Source organism: Opisthocomus hoazin, chromosome Z (assembly GCF_030867145.1).
Source record: "Opisthocomus hoazin isolate bOpiHoa1 chromosome Z, bOpiHoa1.hap1, whole genome shotgun sequence".
Taxonomy (NCBI): Eukaryota; Metazoa; Chordata; class Aves; order Opisthocomiformes; family Opisthocomidae; genus Opisthocomus; species Opisthocomus hoazin.
The window spans coordinates 63,707,102-63,734,984 of record NC_134454.1 but is presented as its reverse complement, the minus strand read 5'-3'; the positions used below and the strand labels follow the sequence as shown (position 1 = coordinate 63,734,984).

Sequence of the window (27,883 nt, the reverse complement as noted above, 5' to 3'; positions counted from 1 at the left end):
ACGGCCCGGAACGGCTGCCCAGGTCACAGCGTTCGGGACAGAGGAGGAGCTGGCCTGTGAACTACGCGAGGCCGTCGCTCGGCTCGCCGGCGCAGCCGCATTGGGCAGGTGGTGTATTTGCAGGGTGTCAGCTCCTCCATTGTGGCAAAGACATCGCAGACCTAAGGGAGGTTCAGTGGAGGAGAACGAGAACAGCCACCGCCAAGGCAAATAAATCTGTTCACACAGAAACTTCTGGCGGTCGTTTACTTCAGGAAACGGGACATACGGTCACAACAGAACGGTAACAATTATTCTTTTGTTGCAGCATAAACTTCTTCTGAAACTGGAAGCCAGGGAGTAAAGCTCCGGTAAACATTCCGTTTGTCCGCTGGCAGCCCCGGCAGCGACACCGCGGAACTCCACCCCCCTGCCCCCCGGACTGCCCCCGCCCGCCCGGGCCTCCCGCCACCGCCCCCTCACAGCGCCTCCCGCCGGCGGTGCGGCACCGGCTCGGCGATCGATTGCTCAGGCCCATCTCGGCCCCGCCCGCTGGAGGGCTGCTCTCCGTGAGGAGCTCGATTAAGAGGGCCTTTCCCGCCGAGCGGCGGCGGGGGGCAGGCAGGTAGGGGAGTCCCAGTGCGCAGCGGGGTCGCGGCTGCCGCTCCTGATGCTGCGGTGGCTGATCGGCGGCGGCCGGGAGCCGCAGGGCCTGGCGGAGGTGAGGCGGCGGGTGGGAAGGGGGCAGAGCGGCGGGAGGCGGGGCCGGGAGGAGCGGTAGGGCCGAGGCCGGGGGCCGCCGGGCCTGTCCCGAGGGGCAGCCGGCCTCTCGCAGCGCGACGCTAGCGGAGGGCCGTAGCGAGCCTCGAGGGCTGGCGGGGTCGACTGGAGGCCGGCCCTCGGAGCGCCCCGGTCGGTAGTGCGAACAGCCAGGCGGCACCGGGGGAGTCGTGCGGCCTGGCTGTTGTTTGTGGCGGTCTGCTGGCGTTCCCCCTCGGTGTGTCGTCGTCCGCAGAGCGAAGCAGGCCTGCGTCGGGCGCCGGCCGCAGGCGTCCTCCTCGTCGCCTTGCTGGGGGAAAAGAGTTCTGCTGGGTTCGAGGCGGAGATTGTTGGGGCTTCCTTGTCCCTAACGCTCCGCGGAAGTTCTCAGCGCGGACTTAACAAGAGTTAATTGGCACTATTGCTCGGCTCCCAACACTTGGCGCTTCTGTAACCTAGACAGGTATGAGGAAGGAGTTGTTCTTCAGCTGCTGACCGTGAGCGGGCCACAACAGTGTCACGGCTGATTTCAAATGCCGATAGTTACTTCGGTGGAGGTTTGAGTCGGAGCCTATTTGCAGTGACGATGTCCGAGAATGCCTCTGCCCTTTGGCATCAGGCAGAGTGTTGGCTTTACTGCAGTCGAATTTAGCCGGTTTGCGTGCACTTGTTTTTACAAGAAAGATGGGAAGTGTACAACAGCTTTCTAAGATGTTAGAAAAACTGTAGAAACTAGAGTTAGAAAAACTATGTTAGTGTGTGTCCCTCTCCAAAGCTTACGCTCTGGCAATGGTTTAGTTGTACTGTGATTTAGTAAAGCATGAGTCAAGCTGTGGTCCAGTTCTTCCATTCTGCCATTTGTAGCTAGGTTAAACCTGATCCACAGGACTTCTGTTCACATTGGTGCCACTAGTTTGCTGAATGACAGTCATCATTTTGCTTATCTATGGAAAAGCTGAGTAACAAATATTCATAAGGGTTAGTCCCCAAACTCTTTTTGTTCTTCTTTTTTACTGTGTTGTGTAATATTTTTCATCTAAAGATCATCTTCATAACCATTTGTTGTCTCCGTACTCTCCTTAAACAGATAAGGAAGCTCGTTACAGCATGTGGGCTGTGGACTTATGGTGTTTGTTTCATGTGCTGTGGCTTCAGCCAGCCAGATGTATTAGAGTGACATTGCACTGGGTGAATGAAGAAAGCCTCTGGCAAAGCTGTCCTAAATTAATGAGGTGGAAAATTCTCCTTACCCTTTTCTTTTTTTACTATGGAGCTGAAGATCATGTAGACTTAAGCTCGTGAATTTCTTCAGCTGATGGCCGTGGCGTACCTCTTAAGCAGGGTGGCTCTGGTAATGGGAGCAGTCTAACTGCAGTAGCAGCATGGTCCGTATAAGCTAATCCGTCATGCTCCATGATGCATACATAAGTGTACCTGTATACTCAAGTATCCATATTTTTGGTGAATTGCTTTCAAAAAATCCCACTTGAAAATGCTTCAGATCACGGGGGTTGTAGGAAGTTCTGAAGCTGAGATGAATGTTGTGGGTAGTGATGCTTACAGGTCCTGCATAAAAACATGCAAGCTGGGAATGGATTCCATTAGCATCAGCATCTAGCTTTCTATTCTAAGAACTTGATGGTGCTAGAAGAGAGTTCAAGTAATAGTTTACATCAGAAATAGATTTCTTCGGAGAAAGAATGTGCATCTAATCCAACACTTTGGTAAATATTAATGAAGGTCTGAAGAGAGCAGAGCTTGTTGTATGACAGTATTGGGGGAAAAACTGTTATTTTGTTGTTATCTATAGTACTTCATCAGCACTGTACCTTTTAATATTCACAGGCATTCTTAGAATTAAGAAAAAAATAAGATTAGTCATGTTGCTCAAAGGAATTAGTACAGTCTTGTACTGAATAGGAAGCAACAACAGAATATAGACTTGGGTTGTTAATGTTACAAACTCTAACTTCTTCAAAGCAATGTTACCATTGTTTTGTGAATGCATGCTTCTGTTGGTAAATAAAAATGGAAGTCTTCTGACTACAGTGTTGCTAATGTCATCCAGTGATGCTGAGATTTGCTAAGGAGTTTTAGAAGTCTGAATTTTTTTTGAGGAATGTTGTGATTAACAGCTGAGCTCCAAGTTTCCATATTTGTCCAACTTTTCTTTATAATCATGCAGAATCTACTTGTATCATTTTAAATGGGAACTGCTATTCACACATAATTGCATAAAATGAGGAACAGTTGTTTCATGAAATGCATCAGATAGCACAAAACTAAGATAAAATCACAAGAACTAGCATTTTGACAACCTCTTCATTTTAAAAATAAATACAGATTTCTTTCTCTTTTTATTAACTTTGTCATTCTTAACTTCTGAAGAATAGTATCATAGTACCGATACAGAGGTAATAGAAAATAATTTATTATTCCTGCAAGAAAATATTGAAGTTTCTGAGGAGAATATGTTTGCCTTTCATGTAGGATTACCTCCCATGTATGCTGCATGTTGTATGGTGTTCAGTAGTTTCTGTTTTACAGTTCAGCTTTTGCTGAAGTCCTCAAAGAAGAGACAGTCCTGGAAGTAAGATGATGTTGACTGTCACGTAAAATGAATCTAGAAGGAAGGGAGTGATGTCACTGAGTTACTACTGAGCTATTTAGTTGTTTATTTGTTTTTTTTAAATAATGTCTAATAGCAAGTTGTTCCAGAATGTTTCAATAGCAGACAACTTTTTTGTATTTAAGGTCTTTCACAAACTGATGATTGAGATAAGCAGAACTGTAGTGCCTTGAAACTGCAGTCCTATGCAATATTTTATTGACCCTGCCTGGTGATCAGCTTGCTCTGAGTGATTGATTGTTCTTTCAATTATTAGTCTAGTTGGAGGTAATTGCAGATGCTGTTCTAGAAAATGATTAATATTTTTCTGTGTTTTTGTAAGTGGTTTGCTTTTGTATTTTGTGAATAGAGTCCCAACGGATGATTTATATATTATGTAACAGAACAGCATTTATTCTTATTCTTATTTATTTTAAATATGTCATCTTTATATAGGATTTAAAAATTGAACAGGAGATGAAAGATATGAGAGGTTCACAGACCTTTCAGAAGAGGTGTATTTTATGCAAAACTGAGTATAGGGTGAATTGAGTCTTGAAGTTGGCTCCACATGACAGCTCATGACTAAACTGGGTTTTCATCTTGGTGTATCAGTGATTAAAGACATAAAAAATGTGTTTGTTAAACAGAAGATGCTATATTATAATTTAAAATACATGCTATAGAAACATCTTATTTACTTGAAATAAGAAGACATGATCTTTTGTAATTATTTTTATTAAGGCAAAATGATATTTCAGAAACTTAATTTAATTTCAAATATAACTATACATTCACACATGTACCTATATGTAGATTGTTAGACATTACAAAGACCTGATGAAAATAATTATTTCAGTACAAAATAAATTTCGTTCCTTTTTCATGAATTTTAGAAATCATCTGTACAGACAATTGGTGAAGAACAAATACAGAACCCTTATACGGAGCTCCTTGTGTTGAAAGGCCATCAAGATATAGTACGATTTCTAGTGCAAATAGATGATTGCAGGTATGAAATCACATTTCAAATTGTTTCACAGCATCGTTGGCAATACTTCAGAGAGTATTTATGAAAATGTAATAATATTTTTAATCCTCTCTTTATTTTTGGTGGGGGAGGGCAGGAAAAGCCTAGAGTTAAAAAAGGCAAGGGGTGAACACTCCTTTTTCTTGGTATGATACTGTATCTTTTGGCTTCTCTTGTAAATTATAACTTCATGAGAAAATAATGGTGATAGAGTTAGGTTTCTTGGTACAAATTAATTTGTTTGAAAGAAATGCCTTTAGCTAGTTCAGCCCTTCTTTTTCAGGCTGTTCATAGGTTGTACATTCCCTTCTGTACATGCCACACTTTGTCCCAGGACAATACGCAGTAGTGTCTGCTTCAGTTCTGAGTGGATGTATGTGTTTCATGCATTTGCATTGATGACAGTGGTTATTTCACCTTTTGGTTCTACAAAATAATGTAATAGACTCCTACAGAAACACTGTAGCAATTGAACATGACAGTCTCAACAATATTGAATGTTGTTCTTCCTTTCTTCCCAGTATTTTATAGCACTTTCTTCTGAAACTCTAGTGCTTAATTCACTTGAGCTTCAAGTAATGCAATTTTTTTCAGAACTTACCAGATTTTGGAATTTTCACCACTTTGTTCAGAATGACTGCTTAGTAGAGTTCAATATATGCCTAATCTCTGCATTACCTGTCTCCTCCAGTTTGATCTTTTTCATTGCCGTACTTCTTTGAAACCCAACATTTCCTTTGTTTCTCTCTCCTAGTCTTTATCTTTGTACGCTGTTTTTGTAGATTTCCCTGACAATTGTTATCTATTCTGTTCTTAGTTCCTTGTAGCTAGGTCCAACTTTATTGTGAACTCTGAGGATGGAGTGATCTAAGAACTGGAAAACTGGCTATGAAGCAGAGATTAAGTCCCTACATTTGCTTTTGTCACTTTGGAAGTGTGATTGAGAGAATGAATTATGATAGTTTTACGTTACGGCCTGGCTTCTGTCCTAGCTTTGTCTAAATTAGCCTTGCATGTTCTCTAATTTATCTTAATCCTGCATGACAGGAAATATTTATCTGCCTTAAAAATAGGGTTGTGAAGCCTTTAGTCAATAAGAAGTGTAGTGACTCCTGGCTGATGTGGAGAATTAAATAGAAAACCTTTAGAACTAAGAATGTAATAGGCAAGAGTCTCTGTTAAGGAGCTGTAGTAATTTATGTCTTTTATGGATTAGGCACAGAAGGGGATTTCTAATATATTAATCAATACACTATATACAAAGTTAACATGGGTAAGCGTTTGGTTTATATCCTTGCAGTGTACAGTAGGTGTTTTGTGAAGGAAGGTTCTTTCCTTCCCCTATGCACATTGATTGAGCAGGTGGTCTCTTCTAAATTTGGAATGCCCACAGAATCTTCTTTTCTAAGAATTTTGTAAATGTGTATAGAAAAAATTCACAGAAGAGTTCATGGAGAAATTTTAGCTTGTCAGTTTTCATTTGTAACGTCATATATATTTATATCAGAAAAGTTACATGCATTACCGTAGAATTAATTTTTCTACGTTGTAGTAATCCAACAGAAGATTCATATAAAAATAGGAGAATCTTGTGGGTTTTTTCCACACTAGTTTATTTTAATAACGCTTCCTCAAAGCACATTTTTCCCAAAACACATACTCAATAAATGTCATTGGTTGTTACAGAAATACCAGAGTATTCTTAGACTGTACCCCCCTTTGATGTAAAGGGATCTTTTACCATTTGGGCCTTCATTGTATGGTAGCAGGTAAATTGTTGAAGCTAAACTAATGACAATCAGTGTAAAACTGAAGCCTGGATGGCTGCATTGAGGATAGGTTATAAAACAGCATATGGATAAGGAGTAAGTTATATAGCTGGTTAATATTCTGAGATTTTAAGGAGTTTAATAGAGTCGCTTCACTGGACAGTAATTCTAAGGTTTTATTTTTCAAGAATATAGTAGTTTCTGGATTGTTAAACAGCTGATAGTATTTTTCACGTGATTCATTTCAGTAAAATTGGTACTGTTACTCAGCTTCTGAAATGTTTTTATTTAGTTTCTGCAGCTATTCCATTGTGTGTTTTTTGTCAACTGTTGTAAGCCAAGTTTCACGCTTCAGGTCTTGAGATAATGTCATCTTATTGAGAATTTTGCAGAAGGATTTTCTTGTTTTCTCAGTGGCTCAGCTAAAACCAGTGAGTGGAAAATTTTCTCAGATTGGTTTCTGAAGATACTAAATAAATCCTGTATAAACGTAACAGAAAGCTGTTTTTTTTCTTCTTTTCTCATGTACTTTTTGAACATGAAGTGAGGGGTCATATTGATTGGAAGATCACTAAAGAAAGCTAAGCCTCAGCAAGAGTCTTTGAAAAAAATGGACTGAGATAAAATTGCATGTAATACTCTAGCATTTGACACATTAAACTAAACAGAGTTCATAACACATTTTAAGAATAGCTTTTTTTGTTACTTATTTGACCATTTCTTGCTCCTTCAGGAAACAGACAAGGTTATAGATGAGAGTGATCATAACTGAAAAAGAATCAGGTGACCCGTGAATCTCCACCTTGGTGAACAGAATGTGACTGCAGGATAACTGACTCTACAATATACCTTTATACTTAAACAGAAGTCCTGGTGAGAAGATGAGGAGGAAAATACACACGACAGCACCCTATTGAACTTGTGTGTTGATGAATTACACTCATGCCTCCTTTCAAACACCAGTTGCCTTACCCATATTTTGTTCAAGTGGCACACAGCTCCAACAATACGCAAGAAAGGAGTTGAAGTTTAAAGGGTTATTGCCGAATTGTGAAAGTCTTATTAAGTTCTTGACATTGTGAAAAAACAAGGTGTAATAGAGCTAAAAGGGAACTAAAGATTAATATTATCAGAGGTGTGCATGGAAGATTGTTTTTTGCTCTAACCTTTTTGAAAGAGGGGCTTAATTGGATATAAAATAATGAAAGATACAAAGAAAGTACAGCTTATGCTTTTTTTTTTTTCAACTATAATAGAGTAAGACAGGAGGATGTGTGGAAGAAAGGAGAGGGGGAACCCTGTTGCTTTATGCCTGAAAACTTAGTCTGTTAGCAAGTTTCACAAACATTGTGATGGCAAAGTGTTTGAAAGAAAGGACATGTAAGTGGTTAATGAAACCATTCAGAGCTGGTAACAGAAAAAAATTCAGAAGTGATGTAACCTCTCTTCTTCATCACTTTCTTGCACATAGTATCAGTCTTAGTTCGGTAAATATTATCTGTTTAACACACGGTGAAGGCTTAAGGCAGAAGGAGAAATGAGGAGGTAGGTATATTTGTAAGTAACAACTGAATGCAGTTTTTTATGGAAGGTCTTGCTTCTATTCTAGGCTTTGTGAACTCATGGTACACCTTGACTGGCATAGCTGGGAGGTGTGCTCCAGCTACAGTGTAGCTGTGGTGGTGAGAAGGTGCAAACCTAGGCAGATAGTTAGGTATTCACTCTAGCCTAGGGAAAAAGGTCGAATTTAGGTCAGACTTTGTTACTGTGAGATTAACATGCTAATATGAACCTGTTTTTTCCTCACATGGTATGCCTTCTAGCTGGATTTTTAGCAGAAGTCAAATTTAGCAGCTTAAATGGACTCCCTTTGGGAGTTCTTTTAAGCCACAGTTTAAAGTCATGGTAAATACTGGGGTCCTCCCCTTCTTGGCTGAACTTGGATGAGTGGTTTGTAACTTCTTAGATGTCTTGCAGTCAGTTGGCTCTGAATAACAGTATTTAATTTTAGAGCACACTGTTATTTTGTGTGTAAGATCTCATGTTTTTAAGTAAGAAAAATGGTTCTGTAATGTCGGAGTCCTATTTGTGATAGTATGTGTGGGAATTCTTTAAATGTACTGACTTCAGTTTATAAACTCTAATTGGGATTTACAAATATATGTTTATTCTTTAAAGCTGGAGTCTGATATATCTTGCAAATATTTTTCTTACATAACTCTCTACTGCTTTTCCATTCTGCTGTGCTGTATTGAATTTTTCACAGCACTTTTTTTTTCCCCCCTTTTTCATTTCAGGTTTGCGTCTGCAGGAGATGATGGAATCATATTTCTGTGGAATGCTCAGGTTAGCTCTTTTTTTTGGGGGGGTAGCTTGTGTGCTCTGGACAGGGTGAAAGTTGGGGAGAGGAGTTAGAAATGTCTAATAGCGAAAAGCAGAATAAAGAAGAATTGCTGCAGAGCTACTGTTTGAAAATGTGCAAGTGGAGGGAGTCTGTCTTAGTTTATAAAGGAGAGCTAGGAAGGTAAAAGTTGCGTGAACCCATGAGAACAGTAAGTTTTAAAAGTTAGACTGTTTTGGGAAGACACAGTGATTTTAGGGAGATCTGATATGAAATGATGATGTGAAAAGCAGAAGTGTGTATGAATTTGTGGCTTTAATTCTTCATTTAAAGTATGTTTGGTGTTTGCTGTAAACACCGAAAAGTTGACTGGTAACTCAACAGCAAGGTCCCAATGCTGCCAAGATTTGTGTATGTATATATTTAAGTTTTAAGTATGTTTTAGTGGCTCTATTAGCAATATCTGTTTGTAGTATAATTGATTAGACTAAATGGAGAGCTAACACATAACTGTATTGGGAAGACACCAAAGTTGGCCGAAGTTAAACATTTCATGCAGTGCAGAAACAAGGCCTTAATTGCTTGCTGTGATAAAAATCTTCCTATAACTTTTGAAAACTTTACTAATATGTTAGATTTATCATAGAAATAGTGCTCTGTAAGTGTAATACCCATTGTTCTGCTCTTCTGCTTTATGTCCCCATATCATTGACAAAATTACAGAAAAGGGATAAGCATTAGACCTGTGTTAAGGAGGGCTAGTATAAAAGTTAGATTGTTCAATAGGAAGTCTAAAAGGGAGACATACTGTTCTGTCTCAACTGTGACGAGTTATCAAACATTCAAATTAAGGAAGAAAGAAATCTCAGACTGTAAACTGTTTTAGAAACCTGAAAAAATTCTGTGGTGTTTATGGTGGTGTAACTTTAAAATACAGAAGGAGGAACTTGAAACTCTCTCTCTTTTGAGCAGTATCAGTGCTTTGCTGTTGTTGAAGGCCGTTTATAATTCTATAATTTGGAAGAGGTAATTGTTTTTGAATATTGAAAGCCACGTATGTGAGTATATGTACTCAGTGTTCTGAGAAGTTTGTAAATGTAAAACTAATTTAGATATCCAGCTGTAGAATTTTCATTATATTTTTGTTGAAGCAAACCTTTTATAGTTTTAATTTAAAAACTTAACAAATAAGGGTAAAGAAGTTTACAGTTATAACTACCCTGTATTTTAATTGCACGTTTAAAATGCCAGCATGCTTCTGCATATACATTTGTAGGGTTTCGCTGTCTAGCTAAATAGAGTAGAAGTAGCTGCAGTTATCTAAACCACCAACCTGAAACTATAGATAATGTACATACTAAATATTGTCATGAAATTAGCAGTACTGTGTTTGCTGTAAGTATAGGTCAAGCTTTTCTGTCATTAATCAAAAAAAATTACATTTTCAAGAGAGGGTTTGTCAACAAATCTGAATTACTGTAATATCCATTAAAAAGGGTAAATGGCCAATATTTGCATTAAAGTGAAACAAGTTTAATACAGAACTTAGCTCTTAAGGGCTTTTAGAGGTTTTTTAATTTTATTTTTAGAGTAATTTTTATTATGTGATACTCCTTTACACGTATACTTAATAGGTTATTTAATTCTGGGTAAGATCTTGAACAGTATTGAAGTTAGTAGGCAGTAAATTCATAAATTACTTTAGAAAGGGATATTTTAGAGTCTTAGATATTCTTGCTTTCGAAAGTCATTTGCTACCTATGTCATATGCTACAATAGGCATTTTCCAAATTTAACCCTTAGTTTTCTCTGCTTTTGTTTTTCAGACCGGAGAAAAACTTTTTGAGCTTCATGGACACACACACAAAATTACAGCTATAGCACCATTTTCTTCATCAGGTGCTTCTGAAGAAAAAAAGCATTTTATTTTAACAGCATCAGCTGATAAAACAGTTCTTGTATCCTTAGATCTGGAGAGGATTCAAATTTCTGTAGCCTTTTTGCTAGGTAGCATTGAGACAGGCTGCAGATTGTTTATAGGCTGATAATATCCAGTAGGCATAATTGTATTAAACTAGGATCTTACTAGTTATTGCTCACAAGTATATGCAATCCTTGCTACAAAAATAAATCCGTAACAGACCTTTATTAGTATGTCTTTTTGGCCAAATAATGAAAAGACAGTAGGGATTTAGTAGACTAAATTTCTGCATACCTATTTCCCAGTCTGTCACTTGGTTACAAACACAGCAGTTATATTTACAATATATAAAAACCTTTGTTTCCTTAATGAATAAAGTCAGGTTTGGGACTGCACTAGTGGTAGACAGATTCAGAAAGTGTCATGTTTCCATTCTACTGTAAAGGTAAGCTCAGGAAACCATAGGTATGTCTGTTGTTTTGTTGTATACAAGAATCTAATGTGTATGTTCATGGGCCATATAGACAGGTCTGTTAAAATGAACAGCAGTGTTTGATTTAAGAACAGGTACATAGTGAGTGGCTGAGAAGTGGGCACAATTATTAACTTGGTTTTTGGAACTGCTAATGCCTCAATTTTCTTTTAGAAAGCATGTAGAACGAAGTTCATTTTATGGCTTGGTTTTGTTACTGTGTTGGAAAAGGCAACCTACAGTCAAACCAGTTCTTGAATGTTAATAATAGAAAAAAAAACACTGAAAAATCAGTTTTTGCATTGTCGATGGAAAAAATGTAGCATATAGTGTGTAATTAATTTTGTATTTCTCAGGAAAGTGACACCTTAATCCTATATTTCATAGTACTTACAGCTTTATCTAGCTAAAGCTCATGATCATTTCACTGAGAAATTCCCGGTGGAACTTTTGCAGGGGACATATATCTGATTTTTGTTCTGCAGTGTTTGACAGTTCTTCAAAGACTGGATGTATGGTTGTCTGGAGGGAGTGATCTCTGTGTTTGGAACCGAAAATTAGATCTCCTGTGTAAGACCAGTCATCTTACTGATGCAGGTAAAAATGTAAATGACTCATTATAGCTGTTAAAAGTGCAAGTAAAATGGATCTGTATAATGATGCAAAACCAACTTGGCAAATTCTTTTTAATTCTAATGATAACATTATGTATTAGAGCTACTCTTCTTTTTTAAATGTCAGACTTAATCGTTTCTGAATTAAGACTGCTTTTAATCTCCTGTGCTGTGTGAATTTTAGAACATACCAAATCTCAGTAACTGTACATTAGCTTGGACTTAAAGGGCTAGAGCTTGGATGCTGATTTATACATGTTTGCTGTAATGAAGACCAGATCCTTTGGCTGGCTTTCTCTGTGAATGGGTAGGAGTATTATTGCTAAGTAAAGCTTTGTAGTAGTAGAACAGTAAAGACTTCTTTTTATTAGGAATGAGGTTTTTTGATGTAGAAAAATGCAGGTTTTGATAGAAATACAGTAAATGTAATCAGATGTCTATGTCAATCATGCTTTTCTGATAGTAAGCTTATATATTATCTGTCCATGCGAAGGAAATTGTGGCATATTATTGCCATAATTTACAAAGATATCTGTGAAGCTGTGAATCAAATTCTAAGCTGGAACTAATATTTTCCTTCTTTTTGTCATAGAATGAAGTAGTGGTAGGCAAAACCTTCTGAATCTTTGAGGATATTAATACTTCTTTTGGTTCAGTATGAAATATCATGCCAAATACCAGTTGGAAGTGGTGCTGTAGTGCTTAGCGTGAGGTGCTATTGAAACTTTTGTATAATGGGTCAATGGGATGTGTAGCATGGGGCCTCTTTTCCCTCCTAATGTCTTGCTTCCTGTATGGAGAAAGAGACAGATGGCTTATTCCTTGGGGAGTTTTCCTTTAATGATGTGGCAGCACAGACTGGGGGAATTCTGTGCAGGATGAAGGCAGAGTAACAGCAGGCTGGACATTTTATCTTGTGCCCTATTCTTCTTCAGCTGGCTCTGCACCATATTTTAGTATCGTGAATACTGTGGTAGTGTCAGTATCTAATAACTTTGGTACTGCGTATGTTTAGAGTCTCAGTAATTACCACAGTGTCCTTAATATTGCCCAGCATTAGGACAATATTAACTGTTTTTAAAATAAGAAGATTATTGATTCTCAGCTTCACCTCAAGTTTGACATTCAGAATTCTGCTGGATTCAGGACCAAAACTCCTGACTCTTAACTCCATGTGAGGTAATTGGTTCTCTTGCAATGCCATTGAACTTTCACTTAGGCAATATGCTTTTTTTTTAATGGTAACTTATAAGTGAAAGCAAGATTTTGAAGAACTTTAGTAATAAAAGAGTTAACATTTTGTTGTGTTTTCTTGCGGCCAACAAATATCCTTTTCTCCTGTATTTTTTTTCAAAGGTATCAGTGCTTTGGTTGAATTGCCTAAAAATTGTGTTGCGGCAGCTGTTGGCAAAGAGCTGAGTGAGTATGGTGCATTTCTGTTAAATGTTCGTGTTCCTCTATAACAGCTGCTTATCGGAGATATGTGTAAAGAGTACACTGCTGGAATTGTACAGGAAAAGTAAATGGTATTAGTGCGATTAGCAACCTTCTTCCTTTTTCACTTATATGACAAAGGCAAACAATAATGATCTAATTCAGAAATTTTGTTGAGATCTGCATGACTAAACTCTTCTGTATTCTTTGTTACTGTTATTGCCACCTCTTGAGATCTGATTGTGATGATCTACATTTGTCATTCTGGAGAAAGTATGGATCTTGTTGTCTGAGATGTCAGATACTGGGCTTCTCTAGAGTCTCCTTATCCCAAAATCCGAAGTATGAGATATTGCCGATTTCATTATAATGTGCAAAGCTATAATGAGACAATGTGATGGTTTCTGTTGCTCACTTGGAGACAGGGTTTTATATGTATGCAAACTGTAAATCATTGGCCAGCTGTTGGTGGAGAGTTTTTTTTAAATAAGAGTGTTTTTATAAAATTACTGAGACTTCAAAATATGGAAGAAAATCCAGGAGGAAAAGCAGAGCAGTGAATCAGCAAAACAACAGTCTTTGCTCAATATATTTAAACACTTACCTGAAAAATAGCAATCTGATATTCCGATCAAAGAATCACGAGCAAATTAAAAATAGTTGTCTTGTGTTTATACATTGGTATACAGTGTAAACTTCCATCTGAACTTCCCACAGTTCTTTTGTAGTGCCATTCAGATAGAATAAAAGAAATTCCAAGAATGGTTAAAATAAAGTCTTAATTCCTGGCGATGTTGATGACCTTGCTAAAGAATATCTTTTTGAATAGTAATTTGCAGTCAGATGAGTCCTTAAGAAAGATGTTTCACTTCTAGTTTACTTATCCATAAAGATGTCTAATACTTTTCACTTCTGCTTTCTGCAACTTCTGATGTTGACCAGTTCTCTGAATTTCAGAGTTACTGGGCTGAAATGTTTTATCCTATAGTTGCTGTAGTAAGAGGCATTAGTAATAACACTGAAATAATTTGTGCCCATTTTTTGGGGGGTTATGAGTGGTCATAAGTGGCTCTGCACATCTGTAACTGTCACACTTATGTTTTAGTTTGTGTCTTTCTGAAAATGATGTGTTGTATTTAAGCATAGGTACATTTTATTCTGAATGATAAAGCTTATTTAGACAATTTCTCTATATATCTTTAAAGTAATTTTTAGGTTGATTCCTTCTAATGATGGGTCTGAAGGCTGGAATGTCCTTGAAGTAAAACGCCTTGTAGACCATCAGGATAACATTTTGTCATTAGTCAGCATCAATGGTAAGGGTCGTTTTATAATGTTACTAGTTTCATTAGTTACCAGTGGTATATTTCAATTGTGGAGTTTTTATTGGGACCAAACTTTTAACTGGAGTGAAACTTCATAACTAGTAGATGTATCTTTCTGTGTAGCTGAAAAGGTAGTGAAATGTGAAAATGTAATGGCTTTATTTATGGATTAACAGTGAAATGAAACCAGGCAGGTTACCATGTAGAAAAGGCACAAAAGAAGCAATGTCATTGATGGGAATGGAACTCTGGGTCGTCTTCCTGTTGGGAAGGTTTGAAATGCTATTTTTTTTCTTGTTCTTTCTGATTCTTAAAATGGAATATACAATGCCATGTCCTTTGCAGTTGTAGTCCCAAGGTAACTGAAAGTTCTGGGTGTGTGGATGTGGGCCTGCATATAGGTGCATTATTTAGAGGCTCTCGAAGATGATGCAATCTCTGCTGCTCATTAGGGCAATACTGAGGTCTTGCCTGAAATTCTCTCTACTCTGCTACCAGCAGTGTCAATTGCTTCTGCTTTTCTCTTCCCTGTCTTTTTTTATGGAGCACCCCCAGAGCCCAGGACAAGTTATTCCTGGTGTGGTAGAGTGAGTATTTGTCCTGGGGCTTATTTGTGTCAGACTGGTTGGCACCAAGGGGCTGTGGTACAGAGGTAGCAAGAAGCTCGAAAGAAGAAAACTTAGATTCTGTGGTATTTTTTTCTGGGGTTTCCTGTTGCCGTTGTTTTCTCCTTTTTGATTACGAAGGGGAAGCAATGTTTGGATTAAAAAGACAGTATGTAACCTGTGTTAAGTACTGTTGAAGCAGTTCCCTTCCCTGTGTGATTAACAAATTCCTGAGCAGCTACTTCAATCTTGCCATTAACTCATCCATTTAATTTGTGATCATTATTTCTGTGTATGGCAAAGCCATACTTTGCTGTGTCTGAAGGGTGCTTATACACATACTTGTCCAAGGACTAGAAGGGTTTTGTATGTGGGCAGCAAATAAACTTCAAATACTTGTACATATTTCTGGTGGTCTTCCCTGCCTTTGCAATATGGTACTGTGAACTGTGGCCAGTGAATGTTCTCCATTCTAGTTTTAATTTTATAAGAGAGAGCTCGTCTCAGTTTGCTTATCTGAGCTATGCTAGGTAATCAAGTGAGCATTTACTCAGAGGGAGAGGTTTTTGTCCTGTCGGTCATGTACTGCACATTCCACATAGCTTCACTTGAAAATGGGCTCTCTTGACTTTCTAGGGTTGTAACTTTGTGTGAAATGATTTTTATGATTTTTTTATGTCGTGTGATTTCTATGTGTTTTTTTTCCCCCTCTAGACTTGACTTTTGTGACAGGTTCTCATGTGGGTGAGTTAATAGTTTGGGATGCACTTGACTGGACAAAGCAGGCATCTGAGTGCAACTTCTGGGACTCCTCTGTACAGCCAGAAATAAAGTTATCCCAAAGCCCAAATGAAACTTCAGTTCAACACTTGACATCTGATGAGGAGGTACAAAGCTTTAAACAGAGTAAACTACTTCAAGTGAGCTAGCATGACATTACCATAGAAGGCCAAGTGTTTTGTGTTTTCAGTTTGCTTGTTTCAGTATGAGATGCTTCTTTAAAACATGCACAGCTATTTTCATATAGTCAACAGTTTTTATATGACATTTTGGTCACTGAGCTGACTGAAGGTTGTAATATGTTGATGGTATGGGAACTAACATAATGGGCTGTCACGACAGCATTTCTTTTTGACTAACAAAGATTTATTAGTTGTTTACAGTACCACTAGAGAGAAATAAAGAGGAGGTGTGTGTTTTGATGGCACACATCTTGCATTTCCAGAACCACAGAATATGAAGTTCCCACAATAATGCGACTCTTGAACAGTTGTAGCGGAGGGTACTATGAAGTGAATTAAAAAATACGCCTATGCTTAGTAGTAAATAAATACTGCTGCTTCTGTTCAGATGGGCTATACTCAAATGTAAAGAGCCAAAATCCAGTCAATGGTAAGCGTACTTTGTAGATAGTGAAAGAGTTCCTAGAATATTTAGGCAGAATCCAGTTATTGTTCAGGAAACACTAAAAATCTTCAGGTTGTTATTTATGTTTGTGAAATATTACTGTTATTGGCAAAAGAAAAATGTTTCATAGTTGGGGTACAGTGGGATTCTGTTTTGGGGCCTGTAGGCCACTTGCTTGGGAATGAATAAGGAGGGGATTCCTGGAAATTGATTCGGAGATAAGAGCTCTGAAAAAATAAAAGCTGTGGAAAGCCTTAATGTAGGCTGAGGGCCAGGTAGTTACCTGTCACATTTGTCTGTGAAAAGAGCGTTGCTAAAACACTGGAGAGGTAAACACTGTGGGGTGTAGGCCTGAACTGAGGGAGATGTAGTTGTCTCTAAAGGTAGCATTTCCAGTGGTTTTGTTGTGGGTTCTCAGTTCTAGAAGGAGCAAAAAGCCAATCCTGTTCAGGAGAATTTCTATAATTTGGCTTCAAAACACTTTGATTTCCTGCTTGAAAGCTATACAAGATGTGTTTTAAGGGAGGGGAAAAGAATTCTGAGAAGTTCAGAAGTAATTAAAACTGTGGCATCTGCGGCTGCTGAGGACTTTCTTTCATTCATGGAACTAAACTAAAATAGCTGCAGAGTTTCATTTACGGTACTTTAGATGGTAGGAAGACAAGGTGGTTTGAGCATTACATCCTGAAATACAAGCTGCTTTTAGGGCAGAGCTGTCTGTATTGTAAAGTTCCTACTTGGCAAGTGGTGAAGAAATGTATTCCTATAATTAATTACTATGTTAAAAGCAGAACACTGTTCTTCATGTTAAAAAAAAAAAAATTTAAATTGGTATTTTCTCTGTTAGGAACTTCGTCAGCAGGCTTCGTAGTCAGGTAGTTGGAGAAGATGCACTTGTCTAGCTTGACACTGAGCTTGTAGGCAAAACATCATTCAGAAACAAATGGGATGGTAAAGGTTTGGCAGTAGGAGGAAACAGTGCTAAGGGGTGCATGTGCTGTCCTGATACGTGTGTGTGTGTTTTAACTTGCCTGTTAAGATAGGTGTACAATTTATGCTTCATCGTCTGTTATTTTCTTGGGGTTTGAGATGACCAGGGTTTTGCTGTGGCTTGTGTGTTAAAAAAAGTGATCTGTCAAGAGCATCGTTTGTAAAACAGTAAGACTGTATGAAACTCAAGAGAGCCTGTCTCAAGGTAGAAGACTGTAAGGGAGAAAAGGCTGAGATATAGGAGTGGGAGAGTGGTGTGAAAGGTCGTTGAATTGAGCCCCACACAAAACTAGGAAAATAATAAAAATAAACTCAGTGTGTTTTCCTTGATTTGGAAGAGAGCTATCAGAAATCTGAGCTTAGTTTCAGTGCTGTTGGAGCTCCCACCACAGATGTGTGTAAGAATAAACCCCACCCCCCCCACCCCCCCCCCCACCCACCCACCCACCCCACCCCCCCCACACACACACACACTACCAGTTTTACAAAATGTTGAGAAGTGTGTAGTATGAACTGCTTAGGAGACATTAATGTTTGGGCTGTGTAGATGGAAATAGGCCATTCAGGGAAAAGATCCAGCATACCATTACCTAAACAAGGTATGTTCAAAACCCACATATGGACTGAATGGAAACATTTTGCACTCCTCTGTTTGGTACCAAGTATTTATTGTGTGTATATACAGTTTGTCCTCTCTAAAATCATTACAAGTCATGGGAGGGTCCAGGTCCAGTGATTTGTAAACTGTTTGTTGCTTCTTAGGGCTGTGACAGTTACGAGATGAAATCCCTGCAGTTTTCTGAAGAAGAGCTTGTATGCAAAATGATTCCAGATCTTTGCAGTATTGTGTAATACCTTTCTGTGAGAGAGTTCCTTTTCTACGCTCAGTAGAACGCAAATGCTTGAGCAATACCTCTTTGTGCGGCTTCAGTTAAATTAAAAAAAAAAAAAAGGCAAAAATGCAGAACAGCTTCCTGTATTCTCAGTCTTTCTTTGTAAAACAAGAGTTTGTCAAAACACAGAGCATTATTTTAGTGTAAGAACATAAATGTTTAGTTGCAGAAATTTGTTGATTTGTTGGTATGCTTGGTTTCTGCTTAGACTGTAAGGTACAGGATGAAAATACAGAAATTAAACAGCTGCTCTGATAGCTGTGAGGCTATCTCTCACTTCCTCCAAAAAGTCCATATTTTTTCTATAACTTGCTGATTCTGTATGTTTGGGATAAAGCAGTAACACGAGGACAGAAACAAGCTATATAATGCGGGCTCAATGACATCATGGTACTGCTGGAAATCTATTACACACAGAGTGATCTTTCAGTATCTGTTTCTGTAAGTTGTTCCATTGAATTTTCTTTCCAGTGTGTGTTTGCTGCGATTGGGAAAGGCATACACGTATATAATCTTCAAATGAAGCGTGTGATTGCCTGGCAGAGAACTGCTCACGACTCGTCTGTACTGCACATTGAGAAGCTTCCGAACGGGTACGAGTCATGGTACATATTGTTAATGCAGTAAAGAAATGCAGAACTTGGAAGGGTGGCTAAAGGCAGTCTGAAAGCTATGCCTAATTTCTAGGGCAGGGACTTGATCTTTAGTTCGATCTGATTTTATTACATAGAACTTGTTGATCTGATTTTGAGACTGCGTCATAGTAATTCAGTGGGGGAAAAAAACTATAATCCACTATGCTTGATGTACAGGCTTGGAGTAAAATATCTTGGCTGTTTTCAGAATCGGACTTGGTAAAGCACTTTGGTCTACATTGTGAAAATATAGTTTAATGGCATTTTATTTCTATAAAGCAAAGGTCTATGGCATATTCAGCAAATATTTTTACTAAATATTTTGCAACAGTTGAAAAGTTTTGACAAGAAATTATAACTTCCAGTCTTTGCTTATTAGTGCTGAATTTCTAGCTGGAACTTATTTTTACATCCAAGTTGGACAATTTGCTGCATATATATAATCTAATAGTTGCATTGTTGGATCCCTTTATACTGGTGTTCAATGGAGTAAGAGTCTGCCAGAAGATAAAAGTTAGGGCCTTGATCTTGTAGATGCATGTGCTGCTCTAAACCGTTCCAAACATGTAATGAAAAGGTGTATCCTTCCTTTTGTTATTTTTCCGTTAAAAAAAAAAAAAAAAAAGTTTTTCTGTAATGTAAGTGAGCTCATGGAAGCCAGTTCATGAAACTGTGTTTCCAGAGTCTAGGCTTGTTATTTTTTTTGAGTGGTGTGCTTTTAAAACGCAATTCAACGTGTATTTTTTCCCACCTATTTTGCAAGTACGTTATAGTTTGTCCTGCTACAAATACACCTTGTTTTGTATGGAACATCTGGATGTCCTGCTACATTTGAGAGTTCTAGCAAACATGTAGAACCTGAGGCACTTTCTATCTCTTTTATAGAAACATCATAAGGTGACTTGTGCAGATGAGTACCCATGCTAGTGTTGCGTATCAACTGTTTTTACAGGCAGCTGATCTCCTGTTCAGAAGATGGCAGTGTGCGCATTTGGGAGCTCCGAGAAAAGCAGCAGCTGCCAGCTGAACCGGTTCCAACAGGTTTGCTAGTAGTGGGGGTGAAAAGAACATTTAAAAAGGATGACAGGAAACCCTGTATTCACTATGTAGGAATAGGGAGGCGTACAGGCTTTATAAGAAGATATAATGTCTTGTGTTCAATAAACTGGTAACAGATGTGGGAGAGAAACTGAAGAAGACATGGGTGTACAAGCCCTCCAAGATCTGATGTACCAAATTAGAAGGTCCAGCTGAAGCAGTTCTGTACTGTAGAGCTTATTTAGAGTTGTATCAGCTGGTTTAACAAAAAGTATAGCCTCTCCTGACAAACTTTTGGTCCACTTCTTTTAGTGAATAGTGCTGCATCCTCTACCATGCAAGAGTAAATAGTTGCAGGACCTTGTGAAGAAACCTAAAGAGAAGCTTGCAGATGAACAGCTGGCACAAAAAAATGTGTTGTCCACATCTCTTCTTTAGACTTGGAATGACATTGGGACTTACTTTGAGGCTGTATCCAGCCTCACTTACATACTACCTTTGGGTGTCCCAGTCCTCAGGGCGAGTTGCTAGTCTTTTAGGAAGTGTTTTCCCGAAGTACAGACATTGCCTGTGTAGTGCTTGCTGCTCCTTGACCAGGCCAGCAACTTCCCTGGGCACTGGTAGTTGTGGTCATGGGACAGGTGCTCTGGACAATGTAAGTAGTATTATGGACTGGGAACAGTAATGAGTTGTTACTCTTATGTTGAAATTTTTTTATTTAAGCTGTGAATAATTTTCATGATGTATCTTGTCTACCTGGCTGTTCAGCTGCTGATGGTAGTTTTTGCAAATATCTTTTTGCTGCCTGGGTTCATTTAGAAACACTTTTTCAGGAATGTTCTGTCTTCAGTATTGCTGGTGACAGCTGATCTACACAGGTCTGCTTCTTATTGTGACAAGTGGTATTTCATTTCACGTTGGAAAATTATAACTTCTATGATTGGAGACATTTGAAAGAAACCATATGTAATAGTAAGAAAGGTGGACTGCAGTTGGTTTGCTCCATATTTATTCAAAAGAATCCCCTGAGTAGTTGGCCATCTCTCCAGTTCTCGCTTGCACCAGGGCCATGGTAGAGCACACTTCCTGTTTTGTGTGCTAATGGGCTTGAGGGAAGGGTCAGGAAGAAAGTTTGGACTGCATTGTGTACGGAACCCAGCTTTCTTACTTCTGTCAGTAGTGTTACACAGTTCTTCCAGATGTTGTGGCACAAATACATATTTTCTTGCTATCTGAATGGAATGTGAAGTACTACCTTTACACTCTGGGTTGGCTGATAGCTATAAATCTGAAGGAGAAAGCCAGTGGGCGATATAAAAACAGGCAATTTCAGTGTCAGCCAGTGTCAGCCAGCACTCTTAATGCCTTAGGGCAGGACGTGCAGGGGTGAGAGAGACTGGCACCTCAGTTCTCTCTTTGCACAAATAACAGTTTAGGAGGACAGAGCAAAAGTAAACATCACTGTCTTGCATCTACCTTTGCTGTTGGGTTGGTTCATTTAGGCAGTCTTTGAACTTCTTGCTAAATCATATATTGTCTCATCCAGGTGACTAATTAGGCATGTTTGAAAGGACAAAAGACAGGGTTGCTTTGTTTCCTTCTCTCCTCAAGATTAAGAATCCAGACATAGAAATGCTTCACAGTACAATGCTTCTGTCATTTTGCCACACAGACTGTCCTGCTTTTAGACAGGCTCCTGTAGTTCTCTTTTTTAGCTAGAGAAAATAAACTGTGATTTTTGCCAAAATAAAATTTCTTTCCCCCCCCCCACCCCAGGCTTTTTCAGCATGTGGGGATTTGGAAGGGCAAACAAGCAGCCAAACCAAGCTGCTAAGAAGATACAGGAGAATACACCTATGTATTTCTTGGAGCTGGTTGGTGATTTGATTGGTCATTCATCAGCTGTGCAGGTGGGTCAACGTTAGTAAGAACAAGAAAAAGTGGATTTCACTTATTAATGTATTTTGGCAGTGTTTCTTAAACAGCTGTAACTTTCGTCTGGCTCTGGAGGCTGGGAATACATTGTTTGTGTGGTATATTTAGTGCAGTGTGAAAACAGTAATACATACTGACTTAAAGTTCTAGTGAGAACTCATTCACTGATGCCTGAGGGTTGTGTGTGCAAGCATACATGCTACAGATAATCTAGTGGGATACTGGGTTTCTTTATAGACCACAATACAGCTGGGAACTGTATGTTTGGTCCAGATTTCATCTTAAGTTTGCAATTTAAACAAATGCTCATATCAAACAAAACCCATTCAGGAATTTCCTAGCCCTCTGTGCTGTGAGCCTTAAGGAGGTCTTAATTTTAGATCAGATACTATTCCATGCTTGTGTCTGCCTAGTTTTGTTTTAAATGGCATTTTTCCCTGGATACCTTTTTGTGTTTGAAAAACCTAGTGGAGTGAGAAACCACTTTCTTGCACTTGACTTTTATAACATTCTTGGCAGGAGCAGGAGGAAGGGCAGGTAGAGAGGAGTGGTGTGGTTCTGGAGTAGTTTTGCTCACAAGTATTCATGAGACTGGATTTCAGAACTGCTACAGGTAAAAGCTGAAAGCTTTTCACTAATAGCTAAGGTGGACCTTTCTGCTACCGGGATTTCTGCAAGGCTTTCTGCCCCTCTTTACCATCTTTCTTTCTGAAAAACTGTTGAAAGAGGCCCTGTTATGAGTATGGAAAGTTGCTATCTAAGAATGAGGATGTAGGGTGTAATTCAGCAAGAGGCACAGCAAAGGAGATGAGAGGCACATGTTGGGGCTTTGCTGTGATGCTGCAGAGCCAAGGAGTAACTGGGATGATGGTGGATGTGATTTCCTGCAATGTTCTACATATGGAAAAGTCCCTTTTTAAACTCTGGGACGACTGGAGCAGTTGAGGCTGGAAATGTTGAGTAGTGATGTTGGTCAGAGATGTGGGCTTGGCCAGAGTATTTATACTGGAACCGTATAGCTAGTAAGTGTCTGTTTGCAGGCAGTAGCGCAATCCTTGGTCTGACTGCTTCGCCTGGGCGGATCCCTTCAACAAGCTGAAGAGTCAGGACACTGCAAGCATGCCAGAGTGGTGTCATGTGGCCTGGTTCCATTGGCTGTTGTGTTGAGCTGCAATTAGTGCCTAATTTTGGGCAGCCTTGTGGAAGTCGCTGAAGTCGGGGATAACTACATGACTTGTCAGCTCCATTGCTCTTGCAAAATCCCTCCACTGCTGCTGCACTTTTCTCCTGTATCGCAGTTCTTGCTGGTTTGGCTTCCTTTGCATGAGCAGGCACATGCTGATGTCACAGTTGTTTACTCTGATCCTTCCAGACCTGGTGATGGTAGCTTGTGCTGTTGTGTGGGAAAGGGACAGTGTTCCCAAGTGAACAGAACAGTGGCTTCTATTCCTAAGCAGCCAGGAGATCAGAGTTCACACAAGTCCCTCACTCTTCTGCTGACTTGGAACAAGTTTCTTCAATATTCTGTACCTTAGCTTCCCTATCTGTAAGGCTTTATTGCTTTTTCTAAACTGAGATCTTTCAGTCTGAAGTGCTGTTTAAGAGTTGTATCATGTAGGGATTTTATGACATCTCAAACATGTAGAAAGCATACATTATAATTTTGCATACCTATGTTCAAGCAGAACCATTTCAGACACATGTTTTAGTCCAGCTGTACACTGAACACTTGAGCAAGCTGACAATTGCATGTGAGCATCATGGTAATAGTAATAGTTTCATTGCAGATGTTCCTGTACTTTGGTGAACTGGGACTGGCTACGTGCTCTGCTGACCACCTCATCATTTTGTGGAAGGATGGTGAACAAGAATCTAGACTCCGCAGTCTAACACTATTCCAAAAATTGGCGCAAAATGGTGATTTGCAGCTCGCATTTTAAATTGCTCGAACAAAGGCTACATATGCATAAACTGGATGTGTGTTAAATGTGAACATAAAGAAAGTCTGAGCTACTGCAAGTGTGACTACCAGTAAGGTTTACACTTAATGTTATGTATTATATTGGAATTTTTATTAGTTGCTACTGTTGTCCTCGAAGGAGAATTTCGCATGTTGAAACTTACTTGGCTTACTCTGTCAGCAGAAATAGCTTTCTCTTGAAAGACTAAAGATAATGATGACACATTAAATGGTTTCTAATATTATTTCTAGTGTTTAAAAATACCATGGGTGGATGTAAAAATTAGTATTTGTGAAAATCCCCGGATGGATCATAACTAAATCAGTTGGGGGCATTCTACAGTGTTATGTGCAGAAAGGAGGCACTGAAAATATCTGAGGCTTCCTGCTTTATGTAACTTACTGCCTGAAGCTAAACTGTAGTCAGTGATGGCTCAGATTTATGTATCTACAAAAAACCTCAAAAGAAATAGTTCTCAGATAGAATTTTTGCATTTGAAGTTGCTATCCTGCACCAAGGGTAAGAGCAAGAAAGAAAAGTAGGCAATACCGATTTTTCAGGTTCTAATTTTTGGCAAAGCACGCTATAAAGATACTCCTTGCTTGCATAGCTGCAATTTTACCCTGGGTTAACCTACACTGTTGGTGTGTATACAGCACCATTACCATGTCTAGCATGAAGTGTGATTGGTTTACCTTAGTCTTTCCATGGTGCATTCATCAAATTAATTTGTGTCTAATAAAAAGCACTGGCATTACCGCACATTTTCAGAATGTAAAATACTTTCTTAAGCAGTAGCAGTTGATGTGTTCAGTACTAGCAAAACACTTTTGCCAGATGATTACTAAATTCTCAGCTAAACTGTGACTGCAGAGAATCTGCATGAAGTTTGTAAGGATAAGTTGTATTCTGGAGTTTGAATATAAAAAGCCTCTAAGTACACAATGCCTTTTTCAAGCCTGAGATAGTGGTAATCTGCAAGCTAAACAGGAGTAGGAAGAAAAAAAAAACTAAAACAAAAACCCCAAACCGAAGCAGTAAGCCTCCGCTCCAAAAAAACAAAAAAAGTAAAGTTAAACCCAGAACTGATACAAAGAAAGTGAGAGGGAGGATGAGATAATGAGTGACAAGTTACCATTTGAACAGAGAAGAGCTAGGAGGGGGGGGGGTTTGGGAACTTAGTGGTCATAAAGCCACGTAGAAGTAGGTGCCACTATCCTCAGGTCTACTTAGAAGATCCAGTGCTTAAACAGTTTCAGGTAAGTCTCATGCAACTTTTCAGTGCCATCTCTTCGCTTTAAATCAATGAGAACTGTTTTCAGTACAGGAGACTACAGGGTTGTAATTCCAGACTTAAGATCTAGCGGCTGCAAGTAAGTTCAATTAAAACAAAGGGCTAAGCAGATCAGACAAGAGCAGAAGCAAAAGAAGGAAGCTCCAGATTCCTAGAAGAAACCAAGGAGCCTTTTAGCCTTGTTTCTCCCTACCACCCAGAAGCCAAGCTTTGCCTCTCGACTCTGACCATAGTCTTCCCTGGAAGGCAGGGTAGAGGGACAGTAAAATTTTGAGCTGTAGTTTTTTCCCCACTTAGTCAACTTGTACAACTAGTCTTATTTGAGTGTAGAGCTCAGAATGATAGATTTCAAAAACACAAAACAGATGGAGAAATTGTTAAATTACTCTTATTTCAATTCAGGAAGGTTATGTCAGTGTTGAGCTGCATCGTATTTTCCTCGGGGGGGCTATTCTGTAGAGACTAGCATAGAAGTGTTTGGATTGCGGCTGGTGATAACATGCCTTTGGGTATATGGTATTAAACTTGGGGGAGGAAGGCACGTTACACCTTTCTGCCTGTCAGTCTGCATTGTTTCAGCTTGTCTTCATCAGCAAGTGTTGGGTTTTTGGATACCCCAGAACAAGCTGGGAGATCAGTTTCTCTTTGTCTCTTTTTCCGTTCTTTCAACTGAGAAATGACTATTTAGTTGTATAGAAGTGTTTGTTTACACATTGTTACTAAAACTTTACAGCAAAAGCTGATAAAACTTTGTGTTTTTAGCGAGGGTACCGCTATCATCAGTTACAACTAGAGAGAAGGACCATCATCTTCTTTATTATCTCTTCTTCCTATACCACGAGAACTACTATTTCATTTTTATGTGACTGCTTTTAAGTGAATACCTGGTAGAGAAACAGACCAATTTAACCGAACAGTTCTAGTCACAAAACTCACTGTGCATTTTACAGGGAGGTAATTTAGACTCAAATAGCCCTACCGGCATGTATAAATGTTTATCAAAAGTGGAGTTGTTCTCAAATACACTCCATTGGTAATAGATCTCCCAAGGGTCTCTTCCTTTAAAGATGGAACTTTGAGCATAATAGTGAACACAGTAAGGCTATACTTCCCACTCCTGTTAAGTAAGAGTTTGCTACCTGCTGTTGAGAAGTATTCCATATGTTAACGTCATGAAAGTAAATATCTTTATCAGACCTAACCTTAACACTTGTACAACTCTGAGGTGACTGTTTTAAGTATTTGTGCACTGACAATAGCATGAAACAAACAGCTGCTAATCAACTGGACAGGTTAAAGTCTAGGAGATCTGACACAACTGGCAGACGACAATTAATCTATGCTGATTTCTTTTGCTGTTGAAGAGGACATTTCTCTACACAAATTACTTTTTTGCTTAGTCTCTGACTGTGGGAAGAAACAGAGGATCTTGCAACAAATACACTGATTCCACATTAACGCCTTAACTTGTGAACCAGAACTGAGGCTGAACTTTATTTCTTAGGTTCCTTCCACCATTCACATTTTCTTCCTTGTGACAGAAGTGTGACAAAAATAATAATGAATTGAAATGTTTTACATGGATCTGGTCTTACAGTTTTGCTGTATTTAACGAAGTAAATTAAGATGACAAAGCCTTCAATCTTGTGAATTTCTTTTCTCTAATGCAAGCTGCAGTGAGCGTTCAGTCATCAGAATAGTTAAGGTACAACAACCACCAAGAGCACTAGTTCTAAGTAAAGGAATGGTAAAAGCAAACAGTTTTTGAAGAATGTTGCAATAGATAATAGAAAAGAATGAATAAACATACTTCACCAAAACCACCATTCTTCAAATATATACAGTGCAGCACTTTAATACACAGCAACTTGCCTTAGCTATGACAAAAGTAAGGTTCTATTACAATTCTAACAAAAATATAGCTTATATACATTTCTCTGCACATACTCTTTTAATGAATATTTCCTTTTGTTTCAGAACTTGGTACAAAACATACAAAAAAGGTTGGCACATTACCTGCAGTAAACAACCATCATTTTAACTTTTGCACAGCAACCTAAACTTTGGGTTTGGTTTTTGACTTGCTTTACTGGGTTCAGTTCGTGATACAGCACAGGGGAGGTAAAGAGTATGTACCAACACCTTTCCTTTTAATGACTAGTGGATTGCTGCTTCAACTGCAGCCACAGGTTTGGTGCTCTTGTCTGCAGCCTGGAGTGCACAGTGTTAAAAATCAGCAGCTCTGCTACTATTTGTTAACTGAATAGTCTGAGAATAGTCTAAAATTTGAACTCATGTTCTGCATGTGATTAAAATGAGATGTACAAAAATATGCATTTGTGCTTTGGGAGCTTTAGCATAAATTTAATCTCTTAAAACTAATGAAGAACTATGTTTGATTTCTAACTTATTTACATCTTTTGAAATACCTTTACACCACAAAACAAACAGCATTTTATTCAGAGGGAAAAAGTAGTACAAATTATAATGCTGTTATAAATTATAACCTGGAAGCTTTTTTAGAAAGTGACAGGTTCGTCCTAGAAGTGGCACAATATGTGGACTTATCATAAAATTTACATCAGTTTAATAAAATTGATGACCATGTGTACAAACACCACTTTATAAAAAAGGATGTTGATCAAGTACCACAACGGTTTTTGTGTAAAATTTGATGAAACATTGCACAGTAACATCTGTAAGATGGCAGAGAAGCATGTGGATGGCACGAATTATAGAGAACACATTATTTTTCCTCCCTTGTATGATCAATTTTAAGGGAATTTGACTCATATCAAGATTTTATATGAAAAAGAGAACAGGTGGGGCTCTGACAGTCTCTGTAATAAGAAGGTTGTTTTAAATGGTTCAGG

General features: G+C 38.7%; 1 protein-coding gene across 1 annotated transcript; it reads left to right on the top strand.

The window, feature by feature from the left end:
- Window positions 1-562: 562 nt before the first annotated feature.
- On the top strand, window positions 563-27,883 carry WDR41 (WD repeat domain 41). Its single transcript, XM_075410688.1, has 13 exons — window positions 563-700; window positions 4,243-4,358; window positions 8,443-8,491; window positions 10,313-10,444; window positions 10,790-10,852; window positions 11,365-11,476; window positions 12,850-12,912; window positions 14,133-14,243; window positions 15,572-15,744; window positions 18,619-18,740; window positions 19,735-19,823; window positions 21,597-21,730; window positions 23,543-27,883. Exons 1-13 carry the CDS (start codon window positions 650-652, stop codon window positions 23,693-23,695), a joined length of 1,368 nt encoding a protein of 455 aa, XP_075266803.1. The 5' UTR covers window positions 563-649; the 3' UTR covers window positions 23,696-27,883.